The following is a 21801-nucleotide window of genomic DNA, read 5'->3' on the forward strand; positions in this document are numbered from 1 at the left end:
TATTTTGAAGTTAGCCCGACATGCACCGACCCTACGTCCCCCTTCCCCTCCAATGCCACCCCTCGTGCATTCTCCAGTTCTCTGAACTCTAGAGAACGCATCGATCCACCGAATTAGTGTTTTATTTCCAGGGCTTCTCCTAAGCTCTCGCTTTAATTTTCTACCTGAAAAAATCCTTACTCTCGCAGCGACCCCCCGCGATCCTCGTCTTAATGCGAGAAAACCTCGGTGTATGGACTCCGTGGATGGTGGAATAGGTTCTTTTTTCCTTTCTTTTTTTTTTCTTTTTTTTTTTTTTTTTTTTTTTTTTTTTTTTTACGCTATAGACAAAATGCAGAACCGCTATTACAATGAACTTTATTTTCATAAAACGATTCTATCTCCGCCGTTCTTTTTCACTCGGCTCTCGAGCTACTTAAATCCAGCCGTAATTGCTCGGGGAAAAACGGCAAGCTTAATTGCAATAACGTGCTAAATGTAATTGGACGATGTGGAAATACAAGTTTATTTATTTATCTCATTGCATCTCGTTCGAAAGATTTTTTTTTTTTTCAAATATTATTAAAACGTTCCTTCGTTCTTGAACATTGCTCGCGTTACTTTGAAATTTTGTTCATCTATCGTAAAAACGATTATGCACATTACGAGGAGTTAATTAACTTAACCATACATTTGTTCGTTACATTAAATAATTAATTAAAGTATTTTATCTCTTTAAGCGTCTTTTTCGCGAGAAATATTGTTGAGAAATTTGGAAATTTAACTTTTTATAGACGAACGCTTTAAAGTAACGATCTATTTACACAATACTCTTTGGCTCTTTTAACGCAACGATCTATTTAATTTGATTTTACAGAAAGATGTATTAAAATCGCGAGGTTACTCCTCCACGAAAGAATAATTTTTTTAAACGTTAATAAAACACAAAACGAACGATGTTTCACTCTTAATGAAAAATAAAAAATCAAAATGAACTCGAAACCGTCTCCCCCCAAATCCAATGAATTTCAATCGAAATCGATAAATCTCCTCCGCTTAGTAACGAAGAGGCATGATTTAATTTTTTGAACCGCGCCACTCGTTCATTTCGAAGCGAAAGGAGGCGAGGGGAAAAACGAGGAATTCTCTTCGTTCTCTTCGCTACACATACCCCCCCCCTCTCCTCTGTGCACGAGGAGAGATTATCGCAACATGCTAACCGATGTGCAATGTCCGGCCGCATACTCGACTGCGGAGCAGAATCGGTGTAACACGCGGGTAATATTGATACTGTCTGCCCATATATCACAAACACGCGTCTCGTGACTCGTGCATAACGGATGCAGAGCCGATGGTGTAACCGGGGGTATATACAACGTTGCAAATTGTGCCCTGCCTCGAATCGCTCGAGATTTGCACAAACATTGCCACGTATGCGTGTACGGGGATAAGCTGATCAGCCGGAGTCGAGGATTTGCGATTATTTTTGCATAAGCTCCTTAGATGGGCGCGGAACGGAAATCGATGTAAGTCGGTGTAAATAGTTGAAAAAGATAGGGTAAGGTGATTTTTAAAGAGTCGGTTGAAGAAAAAAAGCTTATCAAAAGGCCGATTGTGAATGGAACCAATCATAAGGGATAAAAAAGAAAGGCTGTTTAGGACGCAATTTGAAGGTGCATTCAGCTGGAAGGTGGAAAAGCAAATATGTACTTATCGGTTAACGATACTATATCATTTTAGGGGTGGAAAGTTGAGAGCATAAATAGCATCGGTCGGAACGTAACTCGAACGACAGTAGAGTTGCCCGACCTGTCCATGAAACTACGGAAACCGCCGGCCGATTGATAGTAATTACCGTAGATTATTGTGACTTTGATTTATACGGAAAGGTTGAAATTACCCTTCAATTACCATTTGCCTCGTACGCAATTTCGAGCGGCGTTGATTAATGACACGATGGATAGGCCGTGCAACCCATTCGATGGCGATAACGATGAACACGAACGAAACTGTTGCGCGAGAATAATCGCGAATTCGTTCCAATAGGAGCCGTGTATTTTGTCCGCAAAAAAAAAAAAAGCAAACACTTCTTTGATACAATTTTCTTTCCCTAATTAGATTTCGAATCCGTAAAAAGAAAAAAATCTAAACATCTCGAAAAGAATTTACGAACGAAAGGAAGAAGAAACCTTGTTGCAATAATAAAATATTCGGAGAATATTTTGACTTGGAATAATAAATATATTGCAAAATCTTTCTTTTACGAATGGAAACGTTAATTCGAACGAATAATACTCGTTTTCAAGAAGAAGTTTCTCCTCGGCGGGGAAATAATCATTGTCCTTAATATAACGAGCCGAAATATACGAGGGTAAAGTTTGCGGAGCATTAGCGTGGCCGCGTTAAGATGATTAAAGCAAATGGAAACTTGTTGCAGTTGGTCTTAGAGAATCACCGTGTTAAAGTTCGTGCCGGCGGCCACCTTTCCAGTTAATCACGCGAGGTTTCGGCTCGGTGAACAGGAATCACGCGGTTTTTGGAATCGTCGAACATCAAGAATTACAACCACCTCATCGATCGATATCTATTAGCGATAATTCGTTAAGAGTGAGAGGGTATTAGAGAAACTTTTTGGGGAAACGTGGTGCTTCGTCGCTGGCCTGGAAAATGTACAATAGAGTTGAAAACAACGATTATAATTAAGAGAGATATATACTGCTTCGAATTCGACCATTCGATGATTAACGCATTTATTTATAAAAAGGAGCGAGAGGAATTTATTAAAATCCTTTGCACACGTGACACGAATAAATTACGAATGAAACGCGCGTACTAGAGAAAACACTATTATTATCCGTTGCGGACGGATCCATATCAATTCAACGGCTCGTGGCCGCATAAACCGCTCGCGTATGCATCATTTCGAACGATGGACTTCCATCGATGGAACCCATCGATACTCCTTCTCCGGTTTGCCCGGGGAAGAAGCAATGGTGTATCTGGAATCGAATGATAAAGGAACGTATGGACGCGAAAATGGATCGATCGGGAATTCACGTCGCGTAAAAGTATCCCACGCTCGTCCAAATAAAAATATCAGGGATTCAGGAATTCAGGGCGCGTCGCGTAGCCGAGTGTGCGGCTAACAAGCAACAGGGCGAGGAGGCGAACGTTTTACACAGGAAGAGGGAGGAAGGAGCAAGTAAGGAGCGAGCGAAGAAAAGAAAGAGAGGGAAAACATACGAGGAGAGGGAAAATGATGAAGATGGAACAAGTAACAATCGTAACAAGCGGTGGCCAGATTTATATATGCCGGTTACGGGATCGTTTCCTCCCCTCTCTTTATCCACCCGTCGTTCGAACGTTTTAGAAGGCAAATAAAGTTACAAAGGGGAAAGGGGGCGGGGGGGGGGGGAGGGATCAAACGAATTCCTTCTTCCACAGGAAAGAACGGGGAAATTTTTCCCCGATGATAACACTTGTACCACGGTTGTTTTCCCTCCTTCCTCCTCAAAGAAATCAAATTGGCTGAATTGATATTTGTGCCGATCAAACATCGAAAGGCCTCTCGAAGAAAGGAAGGGACAGCGATTTGAAATTAATGCGTATCATCTTGAGAAGACGAGATAGGATAAAGAAGATATATTTTCGATGTTAAGATAAATTTGAAACAATCGAGGAAAATGTGATGATAATTTATTTGAAAATTTATTCAATGCGATCAAGCTCGTTCGATCGAAAGGTATTCGAGGTTTCGAGATTCGCTCGAGGATCGAGGTGATTTGACGGTCAAAGGGAAGGGTCAAGATCATGTGAGGATCACGATGAATGATTGCGCGCAGAGATCGAAGAGAAAATGTCGCAAAAAGTGACTTTCACTATTTTTGCGAATGTTTTCGGGCGAAACATCACGAATGCAAATGATGTTTATTCGAAACTTCCATCGCCCGATGTAATATAACTTTAATAACAAATTCGTCTCTGCAACGAGATTGTGCTCGCGAAATACTCGCGCGGGGAGCAAAATAACTCTGTTTAGCTTTGTAAATGAGAATGCAGAATTACAGAATACGATAACAGTATTCGTTTTTGCGCGATTTTTGTAAGAAAATTTTATCCACGATGAAAGAAGAAGTTAGAAATCATCCGTGAATCGTATCGATGCAAGTAATTTTTTTATTCGTTAATATGCACTATAATATGGAAAAAAGCATGATTCCATCTTCTCTCGTTTCATCTTCATTCATATTCATAAAATCTGTGCACGGTTGCTCGCTCGTATATATACCGACCAATTCAACGAATAAAAAATGTCACCTTTAAAATCGAGATCATTGTTTGAATTAATTTACATTATCGTTATAAAAGGTTTCGTTTCAATTCCCTATTCAGAGAAATTTTCTCCCTTCTTTTTTGTCAAAGCGGTTTTAAATCCTTATGAAGAGATTATTTTCCCACCACACAACGGGGAAATTAAATTAATTAAACAACCGCGGAAGCTCTGCTTTCTCCTCTTTTTTTCTTTTTTTTTTTTTAATAAATGAAATTATTATTTGATCTTCGAAACTCTAGCAATTTTCTTCTTCGACTTTATATTTTATACTTTATACTTCGTTTCAACAATTGTTTATCCAATTCCTTATCGACGCGTATTTATCTAGATATATCTAGATGTAGTCGCGAATTCACAACTTCCTCTTCGAGGCTTCGAATAACACACGTCCCATATCTCAGAATCTGAAACTCTGGCGTGGTATAACCTTGCGATCGAAGCGAGTGATGAAGTAAGGGAGTAACACAGTAATGACGAAGGGTGTTACCGTGTTGTAGAAATTAATGGAGTGGGTGGAGCGCATTGTGCAACCATAGACAGATGGGTTTCGGTTGGCAGAACCCGTCGAATATCGGTCATTGACATCCAATAGCCTCCGAAGGGAAGTGCGCGATATTTGAGCGTGGACAAAAGTAGCGAAATTAAACTAACTGTCTTCTCGTTGCGATCGTGTCGCGAAACATTTACTTTTATAGGAAAAATTGTTCGACTAGAAAATAAAAATAATTTGTCGCTCAATCGCTTTTCTCTTTTTTTTCGAGAAAATTTTTAAAATCTCGTATAAAAATGTAAAAGAATAAACAAGAGAACAAGAGAGCTAATAAAATTATTTATTTGCGCGCTAGAAATGGGAAAATTGAAAAATTGTCAAAATATCAACACGCGATAATAGAGAGAGAAAGAGAGAGAATAATATTGTTCTCCCTTCTGGTTCTGACACGTTATTATTACACACCCCTCGTGCCTCTATCCCTACGACATATCCTCGATTTCGATTCTATTTACTTAGCATTTCTTTGGAGCATTTTTTGGAAAAAAAAAAAAAAAAAAAAAAGAAACTTTTAACCTGTTAAAATTTAGAGGCCCAGTTACATACCGCGATCGAATCTCGTGTATATTCGATGCAGGAGCTCAACGTTCAACGATTTCGGGCATTTCCATGGTGGAAAACTTACCAGGTTGGAAATCCTCTCGGTGGCTCTTCGAGCACGCACGTTTACATCAAAAGCCTATCCAACGACGCGGAGCATTAACGCTCATGATGGAAGCTCGTGATCTTCCTTCTCCGCCCTTTTCATTTCTCTTTTCCAAGGGCGCCACATTCAGAAGAAACAAGAAGGGATACCGAAGGGTAAACACGCGTCGAAAAATACTCTAACTCACCGAGATAGCAATAGCACGTGAACTCGAATCTAAAGCCCACGGTCACGGTCAACGGATCCTTTATCCTCCACCTGCGGATTTCGTTGAATCCGATAAAACTCCATCCGAGCTAGTATCTTTCCAGATATTATCCTCTACAAACACCTTATATATAAAGGAAAGAAAAATCATTGCAAGGATTTCTTCTCGATTCTAGAATAATAATTTTATATTCCACGAAGAAAGAAATTATGATCCGAAACGATGTGAAATTTCTCGTATTAATTGTAATTATCGGATATTTATATAAAAATTTAAACAAGAATTCTTCTTCAAAAAGAATTTCACTTTCTATCGATTATTAAGTTCAACATCATCCCCCTGATCCCGAAATTAGATCAAGCTGACTTTACACGCTCGACCCCTGAAACACGTTGTTGGAACGAAACACACCCACCCTTACCCACGATTACTTTCACCACGAGCGGCAAATGTGAAACGCAAAAGTCTTAGCCTTTGGTAAGAGATTATACCGGGCTATCGAACACACAGCGATAATCCCTGGATGGACAAGGATGAGGCGCGGCTCGTCGAGGTTGGACGGAGACAGGGATCGTTGCTCGACGGGGTATATAGAGGTAGATAGAGTATCAATGAGGCACACGTGAATGCGCGCACACACGGAAACGAAAGAGGCTGGTTGGTAGACGTGCAAACAGTGCAGACGACGAAAAAGGGCGCCAACCTTTGAAAACGGGAGCGGAATAAGGGATGGAGCAGACCTTCCACAGCCGCGCGATCACCGAGGGCGATGTTTACCCTCCACCTGCGGATTTACTCGTGCATACACGGAACAGCACTCCGGGGTAAAACGCATCTCTTCGAGCATCCAGGAACGTCGAACAGTGTCCATTCGGCGGGTTCTATGCGGCCGCCAGGTATATACCGGCCGACGATACTCCATTATTTTAGCGCCATTAAAAGGCCTTTGCCCTTTCTATGGGCCGAAAAACCCTTCTATGCGATTCCTTTCTTTCCTCGGGGAGGGATCATCCAATTTTCAAATATGCCACAATCCGATATCGATCAATCGATCCTCCAAAATGGAACAGTGTCGGCTGATAGCCAGTTAATTGTATCCGGTGTTTGGAGGACGAATTCTTCGGAGAAAATTTTAATAATTTTGTAAAAATTTTGTAGGCTTAAGTTAATTTCTCTTAAAGTTCGCTTTAAGAGAGGATGGAAAAATTCGGTAAAATTTATTCTCGAAAAGAATTTTTAAACGTAGCGTGATCGACGATGTTGATAAATATCGGGTAAAGCAAAGTGTGTGGCGCACGGCCGTTGCTCGCAATAAACGAATAACGAAAAACAAGCGACTGGTATAACCTTTGTGTCTATAGCTTTGCCACGATCGTACGGAATATATATTTACCCTCCACCTGCGGATTTACTCGTGCATACACGAAACAGCACTCACGCTGGAATCACATATCTCTTTTGCATCCTGTCCCCACCCTCCCCCGTATCATCCGTTCACTATCCATTCACTGCTGTCCATATGGTATTTGTCAAATAATCAAGCAGCGTGTCAACTTATACTTTGCATGTATCGTGTACAAACGTTGTTTCGATGATACTTTGATGATACTGAACTGGTAGGTGAAATTTATGCGGTGTACATTTAAAATAGAAGAGTGTTTATATATTAATTGTTACGACGAAAATTTAATCGCTTTATTTTTGTGAAAGAATGTAAAATCAATTTTAGCATAGGTATTGGAATCATTAGTTCCATATAATGCTGTAAAACAAATATATTTGATATCCTCGCGAATAGCATATCAATTAATGCTCAATGAGCCAATAATTTTGCATACGTACACAAATCTGATCTCTTGTTATCTCGTATCGTATGCATTTTCAACTATGTAGGATTATAATATTACTCTTGTTTCGAATCATAATCTTCGCAATCGTTGTTATACAAAATTATATGTAATAAATATACACAGTTTTTAATTTATATCAATGACAAATGATAAAATTATAATGAATTTTTATATTAATATCAATATAATAACGATATTCCCTAATTTTTCAAAGCGAAGAACAAGCAAAGGAAAACAAGTTCAAAAGTATAGGGAAACAAAACGATTGCTCGCAAACGTATCAAAGTAACATGCTACGCGAAAAATCAATTTCCAGATGATCACAGGTGATCACATTTGGCTCCAGTTCGTTCGTCCTTTAATACAGAGCGCGCCAACGTGAGTGGGAAAACGTTGGAACACGGATGAGAACACGATGGATTATCCTCGAAAACAACGGCCGCTTTTTCTTCCTTTTCGCAACATGAAAAGATCAAGCGGAACCGGCCCCTCGAAGAGAATCCATCCTCCGTCCAAAGGCGGTTTGCGGCGCGAGTGGTGGTGGAACGACGACGCTCGTGTTCAGGGACAATAAATAATTTCTGGTCGCGTTCTTTTCCACGCCGCGTTGATGCTATCTCGGTCGAGGTGGAGGGCTAGAGGGAAATTAGCTTGGCGGGTGACGGGCGCATGTTGAAAATCCCACGGCAAACGAGCAACGATAACAGAAGCCTTGGCAAAAATGGAGAGAGTGAAATTTTTACGCGACTTTTTCGCTCCCTCCCCGCTAATTTCGTTACGTGTAACGTCGCCCGTTTTTCAATTAAGCCGTATAGAGATATTATCCCTCCATGGGACGTTTAATGCTTTTATCGTGTGACGACGCGTTCTCCACGCTTTCCACACTTTGTGAAAATATATAACGACGAATCTTTAATTTTCTCCTTGTTAAAACGTGGTGCGATGCTTGCATGCTTAATCGTTTCTAACTGTACACATATATATATATATATATTTATATGGGTGTGAATACCAATTGTAACCAATCGACCCGAAATATAAAATGGTGGGTAATTGGAAGGAAGGTATTACTTTTATTAGCTAGGTTGAATCGGTATGAATGAAGTGTTGTTACCACGGCACCGCGGAAGTCGTAACCGTATTGTAAAAAAAACTGTACTCGATCCAATTTACAAATGAATACTGTTACTGTTCATGGCACCCGCGAAATCCTACACGGCTCCATTTTTACATTCAGCTGCGTGAATGTGTATTTTATTCACATAGGTTTCTTGGATACTTTTCTTTCTTAGAAATTTTCTTCGCGGATCGTGAAAAAATTCGATCGTGAAAATAACGATTCGTATTGTTACTTTGACGAAAGCACAATGTGATTCCAAGTTGTGCGTAATATTTTTTTTCGGACGGATACGCAAAATTGTAGCGCACGTAACGCGTAAAATTCAAGAAAATATTCCCTCTTGCATCACGCCAACACAATTTTCCAGCACATCTCCTTTAAACCGGTAACTTACAATTTACGCGCACCACAAACACTCAGCTCTCTCTCCATTCAACCGTACACTCTCGTGCAAATATATATATATATACCTAACGTAATCATTGAATTACACGTGTGCACCTGTTCTCCCGAGACTACTCTAAATCTCGTTGAATTTTTCTTTCCATGAAAACACGTGCCGATCCAAAACAAGATCCTCTCGTTTTATCATATCCAATCCAATCTCTCTCCAAACTTTCACGAATCATATTATAATATAATTAATAACAACGAGTGATCATCCAGGAAATCGTGAAGCTTTCACGGACAACCTATTTTCTAATCTATTCCTTGCGAATTATCGATCGTTCCGAACGCATGTCGAATTATCGAAGCCGCGAACGAGCCGATAGACGTTGTTTTTTCCTCGTACATCCAATTTGGTTAGTCGGCCATCCCCGTGCCAAGAACTCCGCCGACGCAAGGGAGTGTGAAACGCGACTAGCGCTTTGGAGGAAGGGGCGCTTTTTTTTCTCTCTTTTTCTTCTTTTTTTCTTCTTTCAAGAAAAAACGAAAACTCGTGCATTAGCTTGAGTGCAGGCCTCGACCTTGTCTACGACTGTTTATCTTGCTACTTGGCGTCGATGGGATCCGACGTGGCGCGTACACGTACATAAACAGCTTGTAACGCGATACACACGGAGAGGAGAGGGCACGCGTAAAAGGGTGTTTATGGCGAAAGTTGTGCACTGCACATATCGGATGGCCGTGCTACCCTTCCGCCATGTCACCGTGAACTATCCTCTTTGAATTAGGGGCGCGTCGTTAAAAATTTCTGTTTGCAATTTCGGTCTCGTTAGTTCAAGATTTCGTGTATAATACTCTTTTCTTCCCCCCTCTTTTCCTCCTTTCCGAAGGATAATCTGTAAACGATGTCCTTTTGCGTAATTTTGATACGTGAAATTTTTATTCTGCGAAAAAAATAAATTTTCTTTCGTACTGTCTTTCTTTAAATGATTATGACGCGTTAAGTCAATTATTCGGCGGGAATATTTTTATTCCGTGAAATAAAAATATATTTTTTTCGTTTGTTTAAATTTTCTTTTGCACAGGCATTGAGTATTTTGGGATTATCCCAACTTTTATCATTTTATACATTACGATTATGACACCAGTTCAAACCAATTCAACGAATGAAATTGAATACAGGATCGATCCTGTTCGAATCTTTATTCCCCCCACGATATCCATTCGAAGTTATATGTCACGACGATTAATGGCCCTGGCCAATGACAGTAGGGTAAATTCAATTAAGGAAATGGTAGTACGGCTGTTCGCGATATGCAAATGCGCGTATCAAGTTTTACGGTGGAAAAATGTACGCCACAATGGGGCCGCGTACATCCGTATATTACACGTGCCATTATACCTCAATATCTGATTATAATTTTTTGCATCCGCAGTTCATTAGCGTGTTAAAGCGGTACGAAACTGCGATGCGATCCGATAAATGCGAAATCTAACGTATCGTTCTCGATTTGTCCACCCCAGCAACGCGAAGAAAAACTTGCCTCAACTGAAAAATAAAAGAATGGGTAACGCATGGTTAAGAAAGAAGTATCGCTATCGAGCAATTGTGCAATTGTTTTCTTTGAATCTCCTTTTCTGCGGTTGAAAAACTGGCGAAAGAGATACGATTAGTTTCAGGTTGTACAATTGCGAAACAGCGATCTGTTCGCGGGAATCTCATAACAGTTTCTCTCACGGAGACATCAAAAGGTTCCACGATGAATACGCTCGTTTCAATGGTGTGGTTCAGTGATTTCGGTTTCTTTTCTTTGCTCGTGTTCCCTTTATTTTTTAGGTCGAAGGCAAACAATATTCACCGGGGTCAGAGAAAGTATATAAACTCGATAAAGAACGCGATATCTCCTTGAGATGTGATGTTTAAAAAAAAAAAAAAAGTAGAGGAATACGATTTCTAGATATCCAATGTTGATAATGGAAGGGAAGAAAGATTTAGGAAAATCGTTACAAAGTTACAAACATTGTTCCATCCACGTGTGTTACTATTTACATGTATAATTTGATTTAGTCGGTTAATTAGAGTTTACTTAATTTATCACTAACATGTAATTTCTCTGTTTCTCTCTGTCTGCAAGTTTTACCATTATTTCGTTCCTCCAAAAACCTTGTTATCTCTCGCCAAAATTACATCAGACTGTTAATTAACGTCAAGTGGGTCACGAATTCCACACGGAATTTAAAAATAACATCCGTTCCAGTAGAAACTCGGCATATTCCATTTAATCTTTGTATTCGATCTAACGAAAAAAAGAAAAAAAGAAGAAGAAGAAGAATCGTAAAAATTATATCCTCGATCGAGCATATATCCTCTCTCCACTCTCGTGTCTATGCAAATTATTTTTCTTTGACACGGTTACATTACCGTTTATTACAATCGAAATTTATTAAAAGCCTGACAGGCTGTCTTGATCGCTCGCCCTCCACCTCCTTCCGTTTTTGTTCTCGACGTACCCCTTTTGTCGGATACGGCATTGCTCTCGAACAATGCATTTTCCAAATACGTACCACGTGATCACGTTGGTCGAAGCCAGACGCGGCCTGCACGAAACAATCGGCAAACGTTCCCGGGTTCGACGAACGAAACCTGTCAAATACAAAATCGATTAGCGAGCTAACTCGATGGAAAAAGTGCAAATATAAGTTTCATGAAGAATATTCAAATACTGGCCTGTTTCAATATTTTTCTACCGATCTCTGGATTGATATTTCATCGAATAATATTATCGGACGAGATATAAGTTGCGCAAACAGCGACGTCGAGAGAAACGGGATACCTGTGTTATCTTTTTGGCCAAGTATCGTGTATAATGCAAATCCTTCTCTTTATCGAAAATAATGCATCGATAATTTGAAATTATTTTTTTCTTGATTATCTTTTATATCCTTCTTTACGCACGATTTCGTTTAATTTCCCGTTTTAAAATTATTATCTCGCGTAATATTTCGCGAGATATCAGTTTCAGGCAAGGTACCATAGACCAAGATACACTTGTTTCAATATTGCTCTTTCCGTTGCACAAGTATCGATAATAGTTTCCACGACCAGAGTTTGTGAACTTTAACGTGTTTTACAACTTTACTTAAACTCGATTTCGAAGAAATAATGTGTGTATTTATCGGTATTTATCAAATCGTGCATCCACGATGAGAAATATATTAAATGTTTATATTATTCTCTTTTCTCGTCTCAAGTTGTTTCGCTTGTAGTTAATTCGCTCGTAGCTGCGCCATTTTTAATTTTGTATTTTTACTTAATTCTCTCCACGACGAGAGTTTGTGAACTTTACTTTAACGTGCTTTACAATTTTACTTAAACTCGATTCGAAGAAATAATGTGTGTATTTATCAAATCGATGATGAGAAATTTATTAAATGTTTATATTATTCTCTTTACACTTTTCTCGACTCGTCTCAAGTTCTCTCGCTCGTAGCTAATTCTCGTAGCTGCGCCATTTTTAATTGTATTTCTACTTAATTCTCTTAATACACAATTTTTAAAATGAATTCGCAATGAATGCACAGACCAGATATTTCTGCCTTGCTACGTGTAAAGTCGTTTCTTCATCTTCTTCGTGCCAGTGATGAAAATTGTAAGACAAACAATTTGAAAAGAGGTAACGAAAAAAGTAAGAAATCAATATCGATCCTAATACATTGATAGAAATATCAACACGGAGGTCGTTGTGGCAATAACGATTGATTTCTCGCATAGTTGGTCTGTTCCCTAACTGCTAAACACCAGTCAAGAGGCGTACCTTCTACTCAAGGATTAACAACTTGCCAGCAGCAAGTTTGCACCAACTCGTAACTATGCGCGGTGTTGAGGAAATTTTAAAGGGAAGTGGCACGTACAACTGCTATTGTTCTTCAAATTTGTCAGGGCCGGAAGGAGGGGTGCCATCCAACTTTTCTTCAAATTAACGCAATTCTCGATAATTGTGTCGTCCAACGAAAACTTTGAATCTTCGTGAATCTCGTTTCACGACAATTGATATACAGCATTTCATCCACTATTTTCATTACTCGCAATTTTAAAAAATGGTAAAATTGTTTTTGATTCAGTTCTCGCAAGGTATATCAATTCGTAAGATAATTAATTCAAAAATAACGCGTATATACGGGATAATTACTAATTTTCATGGTAGACATGTCCCATTTCTGAAGCATAAACAATATCAATTGTACAGTAGATATTACGTGCGCGATAATAATCGTAATACGAAGGTTAAACCAATCGATTTTATGGTTTAATTAATACTCAAATCGATTATTGTTCCCGTAATGGTCGTTATAAGGTCCGACCGCCATTCCTCTCGAATTATAGCGAATATGCCGATTAATTAACCGCTGAACCAATTAAAACAATTGTATCCAGTTATTATCGTAACGAATTTTCCGTACAAATGATTTTATCACTTCATCCCCCTTTAAATATCCTGTTCAACATTTTTTCCTTATTTTTCGAAATATTTCGAAATATAATTTCTTAAATTCCATCCTTTCGATCGAACAAACTTTTAAGAAACTGCTGTTGCGTATATTTCATTTCTCAAAATACGTCAAATTATTATTTCAAGTTCCGCTCAAAACTCTTAAACTTTCCATCCTTCGATTAAACTTTTTAATTGGAAATTTCCAACAACGCATATCCAGTCGCGAGTAACAAAAAAATATCCAAATTTTCGCGTGTGTTTGGAACGGGTAAAAATAGAAAACCGAAAGAGAAACATTATGTTCTCGGTGAACGGAGACGAAAATGCAAGAATCGTCGTCTCTCGCGATCAATGTTCGCCCCTGGGCCACGTTTATCGATTCTCGCGCAACACATCGTCATATCGCACGCACATTATGCAAATATCGGCGTACATAATAATTCACTGTTTATTGAAACACTAGCAGCAGAGGATTTCCTGATTCCATTCAGAACACTTACGGTTCGTAGCCACGTTGCTGGTAAAATTAGATTCAGCCCAGAAATTGGACGGGTTATTAGTGGATTAACGAAATTACGCGCCATCTATTTCTACGTTATTTATAATTAATTAATAACGATAATTGGTGTCGCGTTCCTAACAACGCTCGTCGATCGTTAGGATCGGTAAACAATCGTTGCCTCTGTTATTTCTGTAATCGTGAAATGGTAATTTGTAGCCTCGTGGTAATTTCATTAAGCTTCTGAATTGTTTCAATAGTAGAACACTTGTCACGATAAAAATATCATTGTGACGCACAGATGATTGAAATTGAGGTACTGCTGAATAAAAATGACTAGATTGAGATTAAAGTTAATTTTCGTGAAAAAAAAAATGTATTATAACGAATCGTCCGTTTTTAATAATTAATTTAAGAATTAATATTAGATCACGTTGGTCGATCACGTTGGTTGACAATTCGATAATTCTAATGTTAATTTTAATTTTGATTCGTATATTGACACAGCAATTAAATGGAATAATATATCGTCTAAATATTTTACAATTTCCCCCGATTGTCTCATTAAATTGGAAACAAATTGGTACAATTTATTCATTCATAATACATAATACGCGGTAATGAAATTCGTTTAATTAATTTAATTTCCGCTCGTATTATTATTACTTATGGAAACGAAACGTAATTATTTTACGTAATAAACGTAAAAAGAAAAATGTATAATATTAAAAATCGGTTAGGCAATTAATCGTCATTTCGTTGAAGACGAAAATTTTAAAATTACAAATTTGTCCATTTATCCATCGAGGAAAAAAGAAATAAAAATAAAAATTCTTTACAACGGAAAAAAAATGGGGAGAATATAAAGCATAATTGAATGCGTATTCTTGAGTGAACAAGACCGATCAAGGACGATGGATTTTTTTTCTTAGAGCTCGTTAAAAAGTTCCACGGCGGAAATGGACCGCGGCGAGCCACTATGAAATTCCGGGGTATCCAGAAATCTCGAAGGAATCCCATTGCTCCCTTTACGCGAGTTTGCTGCATCGACACCTCTTTTAGAAGATCGTAATGGAAGGCGACCGCCATTTTTTCTCTCTTTTCCTTCCTTTTTTTTTTTCTTTCTTTCTTCTTTTTTTTTTTCTCACATCACCTCACGCGACCTCTTTAATAAGAAAATAATCTTATCTCTGCATACATTCGAACTTTTTAGAAACAATTACACGGATCGTTAAGTTCTGACTACCCCCTCCCCCTTCTTCTTTCCTGTCACTTTTAAGTGTAAGAAAGATTTATCACTCGTTGTTGAACGAAGTGAAGGCAGCGAGGAGGTAAGGTGAGGGAAAAAATGGAAGATCGCAAATTTTTTAGTTACACAATTCTTAGAATTCAAAATATAGTAATTTTTCTTTTTATCGAAATTTTTTATAATATATAATCGATCGTTTTTTGGAATCGATATGAATAAGTTCAAGTAAAAAAATATCAGTTATATCTTCAATTCAAGTAAAAGTGTTTGAAGAACGGAAAGAAGAAGAAGAAGAAGAAGAAGAAGAAAATGTACAACCACGCGCGTTTTTACGATTTTTCTTGAATGAAATGTATGGAAAATAAAAGATAGAATTATCCTACGAATAATTGGAACAATTAGATTCGAAAGGACGAAAAGAGAAGAGAATCCGGAAGAATCAATTTCGTTCCCTCGAAACAAGTGGGCGATTGCCGCGTTGGAGAACGAAAGAAAATAAGGAGGGAAATGATGGATGCGGAGGAACAAATATGGACTCTTACCAGGAGGAGAGCCACGATCTGTGTATTCACTCGAAGCGGTGACTGTACGTGCGGAAGATATAAACGATGCCACAGAGCAGAGACCATCAATAACTTCTCCTTCATCTGTTCCCAGCCTTTTCCCTTTGTACAGGAAGTACCGTCTCCGCCTAGGTAAACCGTTGTCCTTCGTTCTCGTATTTTACAACGCTCTCGCTACACACGGTTTTTGAACCGCGCCTCGTCCTTCTACGCCCTTATCGCCCTCCTGCATTCGAGATCACGCGTGGAATTTTGATGAACCACCGTTGATACTCATTATGCGAAAGTAGTTGTCGATAAGAAGAAAGAAGAAAAAAGAAAAAAATCATGATGTGCTTGAATTTGAAGCGATTTTCGCGAAATTTAAATAATCGTACACTGGAATGAGACAAATATTGCACGATTATTTCGTCGTAAAAAAGGAAAAAATAAAAAAATTTTCGTCAAATGTCGTCAAAACTAATTAAAAATGTATAATCCAACGATATTTTCGTTTTATTTTGTTGATTTGGTTAAAATTGTTCCGGTTTTGAAAGGGTTCGAGCTTCGCGTGTAAACGACGCAAACTTTATACGCAACAGTTTCACAATACGTGTTCCCTTCCTTTATGGCACTACGTCATTAAATTCCAGGAACTCGTTACATTGTACTTCACAGTTTACAATTTCGCTCAAAATTGTGTTTCCCTCGAATTAAGAATTCTTCTGGCGTCTATCTACGTGTAAACTACGCGCGTAACTTTAAAAAAAAAAAAAAATGGATATTCGTGTAACAGCAAATCAAAAAAAAAAATTCCTTCTAGTTGGATTTTTAAAAATTTCAAAATATTCCCCATTCGAATGACCATTTCTTACCTAACCTTAGCTTTCCACCGCTTTCTATAATCCACCATCGACGTACCGTCGATAAAGAACACACAAAAATGCCTTTACACGTTCCTCTATGAAAATCATTTCTACGTCTCTCACGTAGAGGTTGCCGCCGCGGCAACGTGAAAACATGAAAAATTCAAGGAGAGAAAAAGAGTGAGAGAGAGAGAGAGAAAGAGAGAGAGCGAAAAAGTGTTTGGGGCCCTGAAAATTTGTTCCAGGCGTGGCGTTCGTCTCTTCAATTATTTTTTCCTTGGTGGGTCTCTGGTGGTGGACGCGGGTGGACGGAAAGAAAGGGAGAAAGGTCGTTGGAAAATCGATGAAAATGGTGGCCGATCGTCCAATAACGGCGGCTCGAACGAGTTATTTACGGTGCACGATGCGTGTATAGTCGCGGGTATACAAATATTTTCCGGGGGTTTGGGTATCCCTCGATATAAAAATATTTTATGTCGCGGATCCATGATGCGGATGCGCCAGCTTATAAACATTATGCATACCGAAGCGCACACGTACACGTACTAGCATACTGTAGGGGCAGGCTGTATAAAGCATACGTGACCTCACGTCCCTCGTAAGGTTCCAGGTGAGAATACGTCTCGTATTCCGGTGCAATCATAATTTTTCGACGAAAGAATTCGTCGAAATATAACACGCTCTGTTTCACGTTCGTGGAATATAGAATATTCGTGCTCGATTTATTATAATCGATATGTTGAAAAATTTCTTTCTTTTATCAATTTAGGATACGCTCGACGTTATTAAAGCTCATAGACTTACGAATGTCTATTGAACGCGAATGAATAGGATCGAAACGTAGGAATAACGTGGGATTTTCACGGATGGTGTTCAATTGATCGAAGGGGAAATTATTGAATTTGAAACGATACTCGATTTCATACGGATATGAGATATACATCAAATAAGAAGTAATTTAATCTTTGTATTTTTCTGAGCGAGAAAAAGTATTGTGGAAATGTATAAATGTTAAGTTATTAAATATAAAGTACAAAGTATACAGAGACAAGGAAGAGTAGTAATAATAAGAAGGAAGATTGCAAACACAGCCAGTAAACAGGCACAACGGTAAAATATTCCAGACGAAAGAAATGGCGCTTTGAAGATATAAGGTATGCACGGTATAATGAAACCTGACTGATCTCGAGATGTTATTCATGCTTCGAATAATTCCTCGAAACAGTATACAAATTTATAAATATTGTTCATAATTATCCACAATGAAATATATATTTTATGAATAACATATTTGCTAAAAAAAAAAAATAAAGAAATAATGATATAATTTAAAATTTGTATTTAATCAAATTATTGGCACAAAACTATTATTATTAATATTACGTATTGACAAAATTAATATTCTATAGCAGTAAGCCTTTTAACGGTATATACGCATCAAAATGGTTTGATAACGATTGAAATCCATGGCTGACTGTCGAATGATTCGCGGTTTAAGTCGAACAATATCTCGAAATCGCTTGAAAGTTCGAAAGCAGACTTCGCGCGGCAGAAACGACCAACTTTCCGGCGGATTTTTCTGCGAACGGGAAGTACGGCTGTGAGCCATTAAAAGTTCCATGTTGCTAAACGAATTCGATGAACGAAACTTCATCTCGGCTTCGAAAAGGACCGAAGTGGCCAATAATTATGATTTATTTCCTTTTAGTCGTGACGTGCTACCGTGTTAATCGAGACAACGCTGCGATAATACTTCGTTTCCGCGGTTGAATTAATTATCGAACTATTTCTGAGAACAAGAAACGATCAAATCATACGTTTTCATGATGAATCGCGAGAAAATGTTCAAACTCTCGACGCTTGAACAATTTGTTTGTACCGATTTGATATTTCTTTTGTGTATGTAGTATAAATGTGATTTGTAAAAATGTGATTTGAAAATATTAAAATCATTAGCGTGTATTAAAATATCATTAGCGTGATGATAAAGGCGAAAAGATCAATAAAATTAGATATATTTTGGAAATATTTATTAAGTAATTTTCTTTTTCTAGAAAAAAACGTGAAATTAATTTTTCCAATAAAAAATTATTTATATATTTTTACATGATGAAATTTAAGGTTATGCGCGAGAAGTTGTTGGTGAGAAATGGCGTACTCTGTCGACAGTTATTGAAACTAAGCACTATAAGATGTAATGTCTTACACACGTCGGTATTATAGGCAATCATTTTCTTAAATTAAAAAAATTTTTCTAATCCGCTTTATCATTATCGAAATAATTAAAATATTATAGTTATAAATTTTTATAATATTATAAAAATTCCTAAATTAAAATATAAAAATAATGAAAAAAAAAACTGATCCTTACAATTTACAATAAAACTTATAATTTTAATATACATTATAAAAATATTTTATTCCATTTTTTTTAACAAATAATGATATTTTCCACCATTATTTTGATTCTCCATACTTTCATCCTACATTCATTAGATCGAAGATTTACTGTTCTTAGCAACGAGCTGCAATATCTCTGACACCCTGATAAATTTAAATGATATTTATGACTTATCCGGTTTAATGAGGATGCTATTTCTTTATATACTCGACTCGTATAAATTTCATTGATTTAAGGAGGTTTAACAAGGCAAACTTGATAAGGCAAAAAATTTACATAATTATATTTAGGAAAGAATCTTATAATAAGACGATTTTTCTCTATATATCTTTCTCTATATAATCTTCGTATATCGAATATCTAATGCAATTTTGTTCTACCTTACGTGTCATCGTTACAAGCGAAAAGAGAGGGATCAACAGATCTCGTATGACTTCCCGTATATTCTTCACCCTCAACACAAGAAAGAGGCGATGCGTGGAAGCCCACTTTACTTGTAAGGTTTAAACAACAACTTTACTTCAAAAATAAGGAAACGCTAGATGTAGAAAATCTTCTTATTCCTCAATCTTCCACTTCACCATCCTGTCGAATAACTATTGAATTTATTCTTATAAAAATATCATCACAATCCACGCAATTACAGAAGATCCCATACGAAATTCTTCTTACTCTCAGTCTTCAACATCTTCAAAAATACCTAAAAATCTATTTTTTTTAAAAAACGATTGTTACAATCCACGATATTTATGTTAACACCAACGAAAATTTCCTAATTTTCGAATATCCACGAACGATTTTATTTCCATCGTTCGCGAACACGGTTCAAAACAGGCGTGTTCGAAGTTTCGAAGCGAAGAAGCGGGGAAGCAAGCAAACGGTGAAAACTAGTAAGAAGGCATAAAATCGCAAAGAGAAATTCAACGACCCCCGCGGATACGTGTATAACGCAAGATAACGCGGGGTGTCGCAAGAGACGTCGCTATTTTATGCTTGAGAAATGTTGCTGCAGACTGAAACGTAACAAGCTGCTTTGATCTTTCTGACCTGGCCGTACCTTCTACCAAGTACCGTATCATTATTCGGTAGACATTTTTATTCAACGTATATTCAAAGGTGGGGAGGGGGCGGGGGAAAGGAAGGAAAGTTTGAAATTACCATCCGTTTTGTAAATAACGACAGCCGACGGTGGTTAAACGGGGAAGAAAATTGTTGATATTATCGTATTCCCGATATTAATGTTTGATCATGCTTAAACTTGATATAAACCCATCCTACCTTGCAATTGTCGCTTACTTGCTACTTGTATTTTCTCACAGTGGTACATCTTTATACGATATGTATAATATTACGAAGGAAATGATGAGAGGAAAAGTTTCGTTTGAAATTTTAAACTGGATCCTCTCGCGTACATTACAATTTAAATTTGAACACTTTATTTATCGCCTATATATTTTTCGAAATATACACGTAAGTTGATCGGTTTTATTATTATTATTATTATATTTTTTTTTTCAGTGCGTGCAAATGGCGCACGCGTTGAGGCGCATCTCGTACGCAACCTGTGAACCTCAACACGCCCAATTCAGCTTCCTCGCCCGAGAGCCTAGAGCGCACTTCAGCATACAATATTGTCACTCTTTCATCACCGAATCTGCAGAACAGGTTAGTGCATTATTTTTCATTTTCCAACTCGGCTTCTACTTCTAAGATCTGCGATTATCGTAAAAATTACGATCATCTTCCTCTTTCCCTTCGTATCGAATTGGACACGTTGGTTCAAAAAAAAAAAAAAAAAAAAAAGAAAAAGAAAGGAAAAACAAAAGTTAAAGCGAAATAAAGAGAAATAATGTTTCTGCTCTGTCATTATATCTACGATTGACACGAGGTGCAATGACGCACTCCGGATGGGAAAAGAAACGGGAGGGGAAAGAAAAAAAAGAAGAAAAAAAAAAAAAGAGTCGCAAGTTGTCCTTGGTGATATTGCAATAGTGCATCGCCATCATCCAGGACAAATTGCACCGACACACGGAAAGGGTAGAAGCGCGTGTAGGATATTACTCGTCGTAAAAGATCTATGCGAATAAATCGTGCGTCGTAACTTCTTCGCCGTAAGTAAATCCATAATTCAAAAATCAAACATCGTTCTTTTAATGAATTTGTCTTTGAAAAAGAAAAAAAAAAACCCATAATCGATCGTTTGAATCGATCATTTTTTGGAATCGCACGCTGTTCGAATAATTTTTTTTTTTTTCTTTTTAGAAAAATAATACTAAAAATTCACGAAACGTATTTAAACGAATTCAATGCCTTGCACACGATACGTTAATTGTATCGTACGTACGCAACACTCTTTAATACTGTTCAACAAATCGTAACGCAATACGAATGGTAATTAGATTGCGCGGTTTCTAATATTAGTGATCTATTTATATTTTTAAGAAGGAAGAATATATCGTGTAATATTTTAAAAATAATCTACGAGTAGAAATTGGATAACGATTCATTATGTAAATGCGTGGATAATAAATAATTATAACGAAACGTATATAAATAATAATTAGCTTAGTCGATCGATTAGATTTAATCGCGAATAATGCGTGGCAATGACTTCTTTATATGTTATAAATGAGTAATTTAATAAAGGAAACGATTAAAAAAAGAGAAAGAAACGAACC

At 37.5% G+C, this 21801-nt stretch overlaps 1 protein-coding gene across 6 annotated transcripts in view; it reads left to right on the forward strand.

Moving 5' to 3' along the window:
• The window catches only part of LOC100868372 (EGFR adapter protein), a 197305-nt gene that overhangs the window by 123718 nt on the left and 51786 nt on the right, over window positions 1-21801 (forward strand). For 5 of the 6 annotated variants that reach the window (XM_003694543.4, XM_086904055.1, XM_012487880.3 and 2 more), the window contains one exon: window positions 20642-20788. In XM_003694543.4, coding sequence (XP_003694591.2) covers window positions 20642-20788 — 147 coding nt within the window. Of the gene's footprint in view, window positions 1-18465; window positions 18622-20641; window positions 20789-21801 lie in introns of those variants that run through there. The other variant, XM_086904059.1, reaches the window with a different exon arrangement.

This window comes from Apis florea, unplaced genomic scaffold, assembly GCF_048593485.1.
Source record: "Apis florea isolate Af1SG1 unplaced genomic scaffold, ASM4859348v1 contig_2293_pilon, whole genome shotgun sequence".
Lineage (NCBI taxonomy): Eukaryota > Metazoa > Arthropoda > Insecta > Hymenoptera > Apidae > Apis > Apis florea.